This window comes from Taurulus bubalis (genome assembly GCF_910589615.1).
Source record: "Taurulus bubalis genome assembly, chromosome: 5".
NCBI lineage: Eukaryota > Metazoa > Chordata > Actinopteri > Perciformes > Cottidae > Taurulus > Taurulus bubalis.
This window is the reverse complement of record NC_136593.1, coordinates 26782395-26795870: the sequence shown is the minus strand read 5'-3', so window position 1 is coordinate 26795870 and position 13476 is coordinate 26782395. Positions and strand designations below refer to the sequence as shown.

Genomic DNA, 13476 nt, shown 5'->3' with positions numbered 1-13476 from the left:
GGCAAAGAAACAACTGTGATGTAAATATGTTTGGCATATTTATTGGAAATGATAATAACATGCCGAGGGCAACAAAGCACAGCAAACCCAGAGCTGCAGAAAGCAGAATGCTCGATCCAGTCAAGATCTGTGTGTGTGGGTGGTTTTGTAAAAGTCATGCTTATTGATCCGTTCACTGACAGATTCAGTTCAGAGGAGAGAAAATGCAGCAATGGAGACTTTGGGCTTTTTAAGGAGAACAATGTTTCACACTGACAAGACCGCTGTGTGTGTTTCTGCGTTCACAGGGGAGCTCAGTGGTTTGGACAGCAGAGCGGACCGACAGGTGAGGTATATTATTCTGAACTTAGTCAATCAACAAACTAAAAACCCAAAACCTCTTCCAAATATTTTGACCTGCTGTAGGAGTGCAAACACTGAAATAAAACTATTTTTAGTTAGTTGTCAAACACGATTCATTAATTCGCTTTTTTTAATAGCATTTATGTCACAGTTTAAAAGTTCAAGTGAAGTAAACGGTGTCTTAGAAGTGATTTCAAAAGCAGGTGTTATCAACCCAAATAGTCTAACAGGTGAAGTTGTACAAGAGAGAAATCTGATTTGTTTCTTCTTCTGCAGGTGCTGTGATAAGGAAGCCATGCCGCCCCCAGCTGACATCGTGAAAGTTGCTATTGAATGGCCTGGTGCTAATGCTCAGCTGATAGAGATGGACCAGGTCTGGATTTGTGTAAAACATTAAACGCATCTTTAGTTGGTCTCTACTAACTCTTCTTCTTCTAACTTCTAACTAGCTGTTAGTGGCTAAACCTAAAAGTAATTTCAATTCAATTCAATTGTAAAAGGCACAAGTAATGTTAAGATGTGTTTTAGTCATTCAGAATACAGGTATGTACCAACATGGTTGTTATAAGTGACCCTTCATGAGTAATAGATTTAGGATATGTAATCTTGCTTTTTAAAAGTAAGTCTTCTTAACACAAGCTGTCATTGCTTTTATTTTGTATGTTTTAAATGTTTTTCTTCTTCTTCTGTTTGCAGAAAAGACCTTTGTCTTCGATAATACGGGAAGTATGTGATGGGTAAGCATTACTCCCACACATTTGAATATTTTACTTGTATTGATTTGCATTCTGGCTTTCTGTATAATTACCAAATTATGGAACATTGACTAAATGTTTGCACGCTTATGATGTAAGATTATAAAGAAGTCAGAGAACGGCAGTTATTATATTGCGATGCCCAGTCCGGTCACAGTTGGTGCAGTGGTGTAGACACCGGGAGTGTCTACACAGCTGATACCTTTACATGACCCTTCTTACCCATGACGTCTTTCCTTTATCTGTCATCATATCTGCTTATAACATAACATGTGATTTTCTGCCTTCCTGCTGGCGTTGTTTGTTTTTTTTACCTGCTCTTTTGTCGTGTACTCTAGTGATGCGTATTGCAATTTGTTTATCTCACCCATCCACCTCTTAGCTGTACCTTCCCACTGCCTCCCTTTTCCATTTCAAACTGAGAATTCTTTGCACGTTACTGTTAACACCCACTGAATAATTCTCCTCCACAATCTCTCATTTGTGTAAATACAAATGCTGGAGGGAGCAATCTGACTTTCAACTAGGTTTTGTTCATGCATACTAGCGTATGCTGCATACCAGTGACACTGCTGCAAACCAGGTTTATGGTTTGCCTGGTTTATGCTGCAAACCAGTGACACTGCTTCTTTAGTTGGTATCTAACACTTGAACTGATGAAGTCATCTTCCCTTTCCTCATCCTCAGCTGGTCTTTATCAGGCTCTGAGCAGTTTGCTCTGCGTTATGCTGATGGCCCTCAGCTTTACATCACTGAGCAGGTGAGCTTCACTGCTGTCTTCCTAAGCTTGAGTTTATGTAAATTAGTGATGAATGTGCAGAACTAATATTCCTTTATTCTCTTATAGAGCCGTGGGGAAATCAAGAATGGGACCATCCTCCGATTAGCCATTTCACCTGTGAGTCAGCTTTGTTTATTCCTGTTTAGTTGTGTCTTTTTCTTAAAGAAAGTTTTGAAATTGTAATAATTTTAAAATAAGATACAGTCAGCTATTTGTACAATGAGTAACTGCTGTGTATTCTTGTTCCTCGCTCTATTTTCTACATCTTATTTTGTAGTGACTTAAAAAGGTCTTTACTCATGAACATCACCAAACTCTACTTTGGTGCAGCAAACTTTGTGTGTCTTGCAAGTTCCGCTTGTCTGTACTCCATAACCTGAGTGTCAGCAAATGCTGGTGGGAGAGCGATGCTTTTAAAAGGATGAAAGGGGCTGATGGGATTTGCCATGGTGGATACCAGCCTCAAAAATAATGTATGATAATATATTCTTTTTTAATCCCACCCTTCCTCCCAAATGCACTGTGGGTGCACCTCACGCCTCCACTACCAAAACACACACAACAAAGTGCTACCAATGCTCTGGGCTCTACTTTGGATTTATAACAACTTGGGCCTTTTTCTTGGCCGGCTTCCTGGTTCAACTTTGACCTATCATATTCAAAGTAGTTCTGCATCTCTTCATGCTTTGTGCCTAAATGTTCCACGTTCTGACTGTAAATGTTCTGAGCCTTTAATGCTTTCTTCATCAGGTCTCTTGCTCGTTTGTTCAATTCATGTAAACATAAAGCAATTATTCATACAAAGGCAGGCACAATTTATATCGTACAGGTCAACCATGTTCAGTTAAGGCTGTATAAAAAGCAGTACACATAATTTAGATGTGTCTCGAGTGTTACGCTCAGATATACATCAGATCATAGTCTCATCAAATTAATTCAGCACAGCTAAATACATCAAAAAATACTAATAAAAGACTTGACTTGTGTTGGGTCACAACTTATGAAACAGGCTGTACTATTTAAACAGTTTAACACTGAAAGCATATGGAGATAATACGTGAAACCAACATAATTTGCAAGTAGGTCTGATTAAGAATGATCTGTTGCATCGCCTTAAAATCACGCTATCACGCTCAAATAATTCCGTGAGTGGGTGGTGAGGTAAACTTTGGTGTCTGACAGGCTCGCGCTGCCCGTCAGCTCCTGGAGAGGATCCAATCCCACGGCATCGACGCCCGGCTGGAGGCTCTGAAAGAGCTCGCCAAGCTGTCCGCAGACCCAACCTTTGCCGCCGAGTTCATCAATATGGAGGGCATTGGGACGCTGGCTCGTCTGGTTGAGAGTGGCACTCAGTAAGCACACGTTCTGTTTTTCTGACAGCGATAATATTTTGTTATTTATATGTGTGCTATTCATTCTTGGTAGTTGGACCAGGTCGGATGATGTGAAAAGGCCTCTACTAACTGGTCTTTGCTTCCTTCAGCTTTGGTGAAATGCTGGCCTTCACTCTCACTGCCTTCCTGGAGCTAATGGATCACGGCATTGTGTCCTGGGACCTTATCTCCCTCTCCTTCATCAAACAGGTACCTCCTCCAACAAAAGAGCATTTCATCTGACATATTATATTCACAGAGAGCCCACCGGACACATCTATGCTGTTTTCAATTTCAAGGCCTGTCTTTTTTTATCCCTTTTTATTCATACACTTTTATTTAATTACTTCACCAACCTTTCGGTCCACATGCCGGGAAAAGAGTGGCTGCAGTTGCCTAGCAACTCCTCACATTATTCGAAGCTCCTTCAGTGTGTAGAGTATGGGACTATTTGTCTTCTGAAAACTTTCTGTACAGATTTTATTTTATTTTATTTTACAGATAGATTTACGTTTTAATAAGGAAAGGAACTCAATGATTCGAATCTTTTCAGGAGTACAAACTCTTGTGAATTGATTCAGAAAGGCACAGTTGAGGACGTTAAAGATTCAGAGTCCTCTTCATGTTGCTTGGTCTTCTCTGTCCTCACTCAGATCGCAGGCTATGTGAACCAGCCGATGGTGGACGTGTCCATCCTGCAGCGCTCTCTAGCCATCCTGGAAAGCATGGTCCTCAACAGCCACAGCCTCTACCACCGCGTGGCACAAGAGATCACCGTTGGACAGCTCATCGGACACCTGCAAGTGTGAGCACACACACACGCACAGGGGCTTCTTGCACTCTGATATGAGGGGGGGAGATGTGTGAATGTAGCATTGTGGGGTAGTTTAGAAAATAAAATATTTGAAATTTGCTACGACTTTGGCTCGTTGCACTATTCAAAGGGTGAGTTCAGGATGTGTAGACGACCCCTATCAAACACCAAGGGTGATGTTATTCTATATTGTTCTTGTCTTTCAATACTTTGCTACTTCTCTAATTTAAGCCCATTGGTTCCTATTGAAGACATAATCCTTAAAAACAGGTCATATGTACGCTTCATGTACATAATTTCCTAAAACAGCTGGGCACTGTAGTTTTTAGCAAACCTTACTCAATCAGAAGCAAGTAGTGCTCTTGTTAAAGACTACTTTCAGCAGTGGATGTATCCACTCCTCTCCTTATTAATCTGTGTGTGCGAGTGTAGACGTACTTCAAAGTCATGTTTTCAGATTATTACGCACCCCTCTCCACCAGCGCCCGGCTGCTCACCTGTGCGTCATGCAGCGTCTGGAGGTTTCAGCTCAGCTCTTTTTCCCCCAAAACCCATGCCGGGTTTTGGGGGAAAACTTTAAGCTCAGACATATGCGCTGAGGGTTTGTTTCCATTACATGACGCGGGAAGGACTCTACGAGACATTTCTCCCTTCTCGGCTGAGATGACGGCATAGTGCTGCAACATGTGGGAGGACGGTGTATGTGCGATTGCTAAATATAACATCTAAAAATCCCTTGTTAATTGTATTGATGGAATCCGTCACCCAGTGGCCTTTATGTGTTTTGTAGTATTTTCTGGACAACAATGGAGCTCAATGGCACATAGGAAAAAGCTATATTAGGCAATACTTGTTGTTGGTTTTGGTCTTTTCATGGTGATAAATATATTTCCAAAGACTTTTTAATATGTTCAAGATACTCTTGGTTTTACTGCTCGTGTAACATAATGATGAATAACATACAATTATTAAAAGAAAGAGGGTTCTCTAAACGTCCTGCACCCATCCTAAGTATTCATAGTGATACAAGTGAGGTGTATTGTTGTTTAGCATCGTCGTTATTCTTTCGTTGATACTCTGTATGGACATTTCCGGAGCAAGATGCTTCTAACTGGTTGTTGCAACGCTTGATATTCCTTCAGGTCAAACCAAGAGATCCAAACGTACGCCATCGCCCTCATCAATGCTCTTTTCCTGAAGGCACCAGAGGACAGACGGCAGGTCAGTGCCCTTTATTAGAGAAAAGGACTGAATACTCAGAATAGATAGACAAAGCTAGAATACTAATAATCTTCCATCCTCACACTACGCTCTGGAAAAGCCACCTACACATAAAATACTGACATTTGCTCATAATAGTCGCATGTTTTTTGGTGTCAGAGCTGCAGATATCGTCTCTCTGGCTGCTAATGGGGGCGGCTGTAGGTTGGTTACTAATCTCATGAACAAAACGTCTGTCTGCCAGCTGTCATTATTCTGTCTGACAGGCAGCACTGTAATGACACACTCACTCAAAATAGTCCTCGCTTTCCTTTGAAGTTTGCACATTTGTTATGCTGGAGTTATTTGAGAAAAGCTCACCGAGGTAGAGCAACTGAAGGATGACTGATTGTGACAAATAGACAAAGTGCTTTGATCGGATCCGAGCAGAATGCAGAAATTAAAGATTATTTTTGCTAAATTCAGTAAAGAAAATGCTTATTTCTATTTGACTCAAGCATTAGTCCCAATGCCAGCCAGTGGTTCACTCTGTAACAAATGTGGCGTGAACATTGATTCGCGTGACATCCAAATATACAAAAATATGATATTAAGTTCCAGGTGATTAAACAGAGTCGGACAGAAACTTCCCAAACAGATTCTGAAATATCTTTGTCGCACAGCCAAATATACAAAGACCAAAGGAGCGAGTGCTGTTTTGGATGTCTGTCCAGTCTGTTACTCATCCTTCACGTCATTCTGTGCCCCGCTCGCCCTGCAGTGATCTCGTCTGTCCCAGCTCACGGAGCACACTGCATTGTTTCATTCTGTTTCACACATTGTCACTTGCCCTGCGTGTGTCTCGCTTAATTAGTTCTCCATGTTGGAATTTGATTTGTATGTGTTACTTATGTATTTGACCATTTTACCATAGAAAAACAGGACTTTAAAGTTTCTATCCTGGACGAGGGAAATAATATCTCAGGAATAAATTAGAGGAAAACGAACACAGCGTGAAAATTGAACAGTAGAAACCATCTAATTACAACCTAGATCACAATAACTCACTTAAATATTACATTTTTGTTTTTCTTTAACAAGTAAATTGAAATACCATACATTTACTATTTACACCAAGATTTATTTTCATTTGATCAACAAAATAAACAAAAACTTGTGACAGACATAGTTTTTGGTTGGCAAGATCTTTGCAATCTGTTTATCAGTCACAAACTTCAACTTTTCCATCAGATTTCAGTATCTAACAAGTTCATGAAGTCAGAGCTGAGGATGTGCAGGGAAAAAAAGACATGGCCTATCTTTTGTTAAAAGAAGAGAACAAATGCCTACAAATATGTTTGACAAATAGCTACATGAATTCAAGACATGTTTTTACTGTCATATGCACAGATAACAGACAGTTATTCTATACAATGAAACGCTTATTTTGCTGGGTCCTCTTAATACACAGAATTAGAATAAACTTAAGTTAAACAAAAAATAAAAATAAGGCAAAAAATATAAAAGATATAACAGTATTGCACAAAAATATGATAATAGTATTGCTCAGTGTATAAAGTGCACTATGCATTGCTACAATGAATGCTGCTCATGCTGGATTCTCTGCCTTTAATCATTAGTCCAAACACTTGGATCAATCACTTTAATTTGTCCACATGTCACACCATAGCAGCATCAAGTGGACGAGGCAGTGAGACGTTGTAATGTCACTGGTTTGTGCTGCAGAAACACATCTTTGACTGACTGTGAAAGATGTGTTTGTTTTAGTAGCACAATTGTAAATCACTACTTTACATTGAATTTAAGGGTAAATTGAGACTGAACATATTTATTTAGTGTAATATTTGGATTCCAAAACTCCAAATACAAAGTTCCTCAAATCCTGATTCCTCAAAATAAATGCAGGACTCACAGTATGAGGACGCACAGTATGTCCGGACTGTTGTCCTTGAACATGCAGTCCTCTCCTCCTGCTGTTGTTGACCACTGGAGGGCAATCCAAGTCAGTTCTTTGAGATAAATACATCAGAGGGACACACAGTACATGTTGTATGTGGCTGGCACTGTTGAACTGATCACTAACATTACTAAAATCAAGTGCATTACTGGGAAGCTACACTTTAAAATATAGACTTCGTTTCTCTTGTTTTATAGTTTTCAAAGGAAGGAGACTTATTACAAAATGATCCTGAAATCATGCTGCGATTCTGCAGCAGCGTAGCAGTACAACAACATTCTAATGATCTGATGTTTTACATTGAAAAAAAATCCTTGACGAATTAAGGTTACATGACTAAAATCCACGCTACAATCACCACAGTGATTTTCATGCATAAATGGGAGGTTTAAAGATCACCTTTCCTCTGTGGGTTGATAGAATTGCACTGCTCTTTAGTATGTAAAATCCTTTCAAAGCCAGTTGGATGACCAATAAATGTGTGGTCGTCTGATTCGGCATGTAGGCCATGAGCTTTTTCAAACAGCTAAATGTCGTGACTACTTCTTATTGGACATTATGTTGTGTGTTCTTATTTCGTTGCATGCTGTGCCGGTGATGTATCCCTGTATCTCATTGTCCATGTGTGTGCGCTCTTTGTTTCCATCACTGTTACACCCACGTCCCTCCTCCCTCCCTTCACCCTGTAGGAGGAGTATACTAACCCGCTGGAGCAGCACCTCACTGTGAGTACACATCCCTCAGCATCTCATACCGCCCTCTGCATCCCACAGCCCTTCTTCTCCCTCACTGCCCATCTCTTTCTGTGTCATGGAAAGCCGCTATTTATAATCCATGCAGCAGCAGACAGACTGTGTTGACAGATTAAAAATGTTTTACAGAAGGTGTGAAGCAAAAATAGTTATAACCAGTGATGGAAATGTAGCTTCTGCATTTCAGTAGTTGTTTAAAATTCCCATTTGCTGTTGTTAGACTTTGGTAAAGTTACTGCTGTGCTGTATAATAAAGCATCTTCCCTCATCAGCCCTTTGTGTTGGAATAACGTATCTCTTTACCTTCAGGAAATGGCGAGCACTTTGGCTCAGAAACACCTGCGATCCATCATCCTCAATGTGAGTATCAAATCTGAAAGTATTAGAGTTGACACTCTGCTTAAGGAGAAATATCCATGTGTGAACACAGGATTTGAGCAGTTCCCAGAGGTTGGGTTTGAAACTAGTGGCTAAATCAAACATTGGAAAACTATCTTTAAACAAAATATTTCTATTCAGCCTTCTTTGAGACGATCCTTTGCTGGGGTTTGATGGGGCTGAACATTTTATCCCTGGGACCGCAAATTCAGAATGTGTAGATTTACTCACTCGGAGAGCTGCGACAGAGAACCAGCAAATGTGATACAAAATCTGCTCTGAAAATTATTATTTTTTGGCACCAACAAGTGTCTGACTGAACTGGCTGCACATTTTAGCGTGGATGACCTGGAGCAGCTCCAGCATTGTGTTCTCTGATGGACCCAAAACCTGCAAATCTGTTAAGGAGACCTGGTTACCTGTTGGACTCTGAGGGTTTTATGACGTCATCTTTAGCTTTATGTCTTGAGGCTTCAGCTGACTTTCTTAGATACAAATAACTTTTATTTTTCCTTCAGTGGAAGAAAACCCTTCATGATGCTTTTAGATGTTTTTGTAGCGTTTGTGCATGAATTGTAGCCAAATATGGAGGCTTCGCTCTTAGCTAAGTGCTCTTCTTTCATCAGCATGTCATCAGAGGAAATCGACCAATCAAAGCAGAAATGGCACATCAGCTGTATGTGCTGCAGGTTTTGACCTTCAACCTTTTAGAAGAACGAATGATGACCAAAATGGATCCAAATGACCAGGTACACATTTAAATAGTTGGCTAGTTTATTTCAATAATGACATTTAATCTGTTCAAATGTAACATGATAAGTGAAATACAACAAATGCCTTTTCTTTTTGCTAAGTTCAAATCAACAACATGGTTGTGTTTACACTCAAATAGATTTGCATTAAGTGTAAAAAGAGGATTTCCCTGCTTGTTTTCATCAGTTCTTGTTTACAGTGTAGACCTGGCCTTTGAATCTTTGCACATGTTCCACAGGCAAAAATATAATATCTGATCTATTTTCCCTGAGATTAGATTTTTAATTCCCAAAAAATATATTATTATGTTGCTGCTATAATGTTAAAAGCATCAATGTTTATTTTGATAACATGTTGCTTGCTGTGGTTCAGGCTCAGAGAGACATCATATTCGAGCTGCGAAGGATCGCTTTCGATGGAGAAAATGACCCCACTGGTACCGAAAAGAGAAAGGCCATGTACACCAAGGACTATAAGATGCTGGGGTTCACGGTGAGTCTCCACTATAGAGCTCGGTTTCTTCATCTAAACCAGCTGTCCAAATAGATTCAAATAGAAACAGTTAGTTAGTGACATGTTTTAAAACTGCTTTATTATTTGTGTTTTAAATGCAGAACCACGTGAATCCAGCCATGGACTTCACCCAGACTCCTCCGGGAATGCTGGCTTTGGACAACATGCTGTACCTCGCCAAGGTTCACCAGGACACGTACATCCGGGTGCGTCTTGGCATGACTCGTGCATGACTTTGCTCAACTCACAGAGGCGGCGCATCTAACATGTCTTCTCACTCATGGCAGATTGTGCTCGAGAACAGCAGCCGCGAGGACAAGCACGAATGTCCCTTCGGCCGCTGTGCCATCGAGCTCACGCGAATGTTGTGCGAGATTCTCCAAGTCGGAGAATTGCGTAAGTAGATCTGTGTTTGACACGAGGTGAAGCTGCTGTACTTTTGTTAACAAATGTCTTTGAAATTACAGTTTGACACTCATTACTCCAGGTGTGTGTGTGTGTGTGTGTGTGTCTGTGTGGAAATGCCTCTCATACTAACTTTTTCTTCTTGAAACATTTTATTTTGTGTAGCTAATGAGGGCTGCAACGACTACCACCCCATGTTCTTCACTCATGACCGGGCATGGGAGGAGTTCTTCTGCGTCTGCATCCAGCTACTTAATAAAACCTGGAAGGAGATGAGGGCCACAGCTGAGGACTTCAATAAGGTCTTAGGACTAAAACGCTCTCACATTCATATTCATATATGTATATACTGTATGTTTACATTCCGTGCTTTGACCCAACTGTCATTGTGTCCTTGCCTTCGAACTCACAGATATACTGTTTATTTAATATTTATAGAACTGAACATCTATTAGAATAAAATCCTCTCTACTTGGAAATTGTTCTGCCTCGAACTTTTGGAATTTAAAAGAGGTGAAGGACCCAAACTAAAGTAATGAATGGATAAACTGCATAACTAAGAAGAAAAAAACACCTTCAACAGCCATAACTCATGTGGCATAACAGTCCCCCTGCCCTAAATAATGATTTACAATTATCATTATTTTGTGTTTTATGAGGCTACAACTAATACAAATTCAGTTTTCTACTAATGCGCAGGACAGAATTTGGTATTCAGAACAACTCATAATTCTCATACAACTACAGTACTCATGCTTCTCAACTGTGCTTACAGCTTAAACAATATTTACAATGACTAAAAAAAACAATCCAGTGAGATATGATAATGTCTATCCCATGTGCTTCAACCCTGAGCAGGTGATGCAGGTGGTCCGTGAGCAGATCACCAGGGCTCTGGCAATGAAGCCGGCATCTTTAGACCAGCTGAAGAATAAACTGCGCGGCCTGAACTACTCAGAGATTCTGCGTCTGCGGCAGTCCGAGAGAATGAGCCAGGACGACTTCCAGTCTCCTCCCATCATGTCAGTGTGTAGTAAAGATACATAATAGTACAGTATTGTGCACATTTATGTGTGTTTTTACTTGTGTTGCTCATGCTGTATTTGTCCTCCAGTGAGCTGCGGGAGAGAATTCAACCAGAGATTTTAGAGCTCATCAAGCAGCAGCGACTGAACCGGCTGTGTGACGGGAGCTGCTTCCGCAAGCTGGGGAACCGCCGAAGGCAAGGTACATATCAATACAGTCACTTTGCTTTCTTTATGCTGAAGTAGGAGTACTGCTGCTGTTGATTATCCGCTAAGCATTGTGTTGTTGTGTGTCTCTCTTTTGTAGAGAAGTTTTGGTTCTGCAGACTCTCACTGAATCACAAAGTGCTGCACTACGGAGACCTGGATGAGTCACCTCAGGGTGAAGTGCCTTTTGAGCTACTCAGTGACAAGAGTAAGATGCATTTATTTCGTCAGGTGGCTCCGTCTCCCAACTCATAAACAGTTTCATTACAATCATTCACTAGCAGAGCATACTGTATCAGTCAGTGGGCGGAGCTTAATAAACTTCTCTATGTTCCTCTCAGTCCCCGTCTCTGACATCAAGTCTGTGGTGACCGGGAAGGACTGCCCTCATATGAAGGAGAAAAGCGCTCTGAAACAAAACAAGGTACTTTTAGTTTATTCATGTTTTATTGTCATTCTAGTCACATGGCGGTTCTTTCATTCTTTGCGGTCACTGAGTGTGTTGTTTGTCGCCATGTTTGCTTCTTCAGGAGGTGCTGGAGTTAGCCTTCTCTGTCCTTTATGATCCCGATGAGACGCTCAACTTTGTTGCACCAAACAAGTACGAGGTAAGATCAGCAACAGTGAGGCGTAAGGCTGCACGATTCTATATTCATTTGAACAATGGGTCATTGTGTTTAACAGGAGCATTTAGCAGGTAAATAGCCATTTATCTTCCTCAGGAGTTGGTGGAAATCAAAACAGCTAAAAATGAGGACTTAGTAAATATTGGAGAAACATTAATCAGGTGGCCAGAAACACATCTCTAAATAAATGCTTATGTTGTAATAGGCAACTGCTAACAATATTGCTATAACCAGTTTACCAAGTGAAAATATGTCAGTGTTGACAAAAAAAGTTATTAATGCTGCTGCTTTAACTATAAAGCTGGGTCCTGGCATTATTTGTGTAACCACCTTAAACGTTATTTTAATACATACATACATGAAATTTGACTTTTGCATTTAATCCATCCTAAGCATTAGGAGGAAAGCGACAAGGGAGCAACGGTCACGATATCATATTTTTACCACATGATTATTCTGGCCAAAATAATTTACAATGAATATAACCTTGTCGTATCTTTTAGAAAGTGTGAAAAAATACATGTAATCATAATAATAATGCTATCAGTCCAATTTATTGTACTTTACATTTATTGTACGTGTTGTTTTTTGTGTGCAAATTATTTACAGAACTGTAGAAAAGCATAATTTATAAGTTTCCTATGTTTATTATTAACGTGATATCAATATTTCATTTTTAAACATATCGATTATCAATACAGGGTACATCAGTCAGAACCATGCAACTTGAATATTAAAAGCGTACCATATTATTCCCATGAATCTGGATTTCAAATCAACATACAACCTGTTGACTCGCATTGTACCGTGTAGAAACACACTGTTCTCATGCACGTTCCTCTGTGGGTCTCATGCACGTTCCTCTGTGGGTCTCATGCACGTTCCTCTGTGGGTCTCATGCACGTTCCTCTGTGGTGTTTTGGGAGCAGTACTGCATCTGGACCGATGGGCTGTGTGCGCTGCTGGGCAGAGAGATGGGCAGCGACCTGACGCGCAGCGACCTAGATACTCTCATCAGCATGGAGATGAAGCTCCGCCTCCTCGACCTTGAGAACATCACCATCCCAGAAGCCCCGCCCCCCGTGCCGAAGGAGCCCAGCTCTTATAACTTCACCTACAACTACAGCTGAGATGTGTGCGTGTGAGTGTGTGTGTGTGTGTGTGTGTGTGTGTGTGTGTGTGTGTGTGTGTGTGTGTGTGTGTGTGTGTGTGTGTGTGTGTTTGCAGTGTGTGTTTGTAAAGGATGATTATCTTTTGATGAATTTAGCTGCAGATATTTGCACCTAGAAAGGTTACTTTGAATACTTTTTTCTTTTTTTCTCACATTCCAGAACCCTGGAGACTCCTCTGTCCGTGTTTGTGATGCTGTATGGTTCGTCAAATAGGAGAAATGTGTTTATAGCTTCACAGGGAGGTCCGAGGTCAGGGTCCACTCCAGAGAGTTTCTCCTGTGAGTGAATCTCATTCATTAGTGCAGTCTCCAGGCAACGCCTCCCCATTCTTTGCTATTTAAAGGTATAAAGCTGCCTAAAAAGTGTGCCTGATGGGGAATGCATATCTGCAGATAAGTCTTT

General features: G+C 40.7%; 1 protein-coding gene across 2 annotated transcripts; it reads left to right on the top strand.

The window, feature by feature from the left end:
* Positions 1–637: 637 nt before the first annotated feature.
* LOC306736717 (engulfment and cell motility protein 2) lies at positions 638–13032 on the top strand (the record flags this gene model as incomplete). 2 transcript variants are annotated; one of them, XM_079218374.1, is made up of 21 exons in its annotated part: positions 638–715; positions 1039–1079; positions 1785–1857; positions 1945–1995; positions 3061–3230; positions 3362–3461; positions 3905–4056; positions 5208–5286; positions 7933–7968; positions 8305–8355; positions 9000–9122; positions 9499–9618; positions 9741–9845; positions 9927–10035; positions 10210–10346; positions 10903–11066; positions 11159–11271; positions 11377–11484; positions 11618–11700; positions 11807–11884; positions 12832–13032. In XM_079218374.1, the coding sequence occupies 21 exons, from the start codon at positions 638–640 to the stop codon at positions 13030–13032; spliced, it is 2172 nt and encodes a 723-aa protein (XP_079074500.1). The 2 variants fall into 2 exon arrangements, with proteins under 2 accessions (XP_079074500.1, XP_079074501.1); XM_079218375.1 differs by lacking the exon at positions 7933–7968.
* Between the last annotated feature and the right edge of the window lie 444 nt (positions 13033–13476).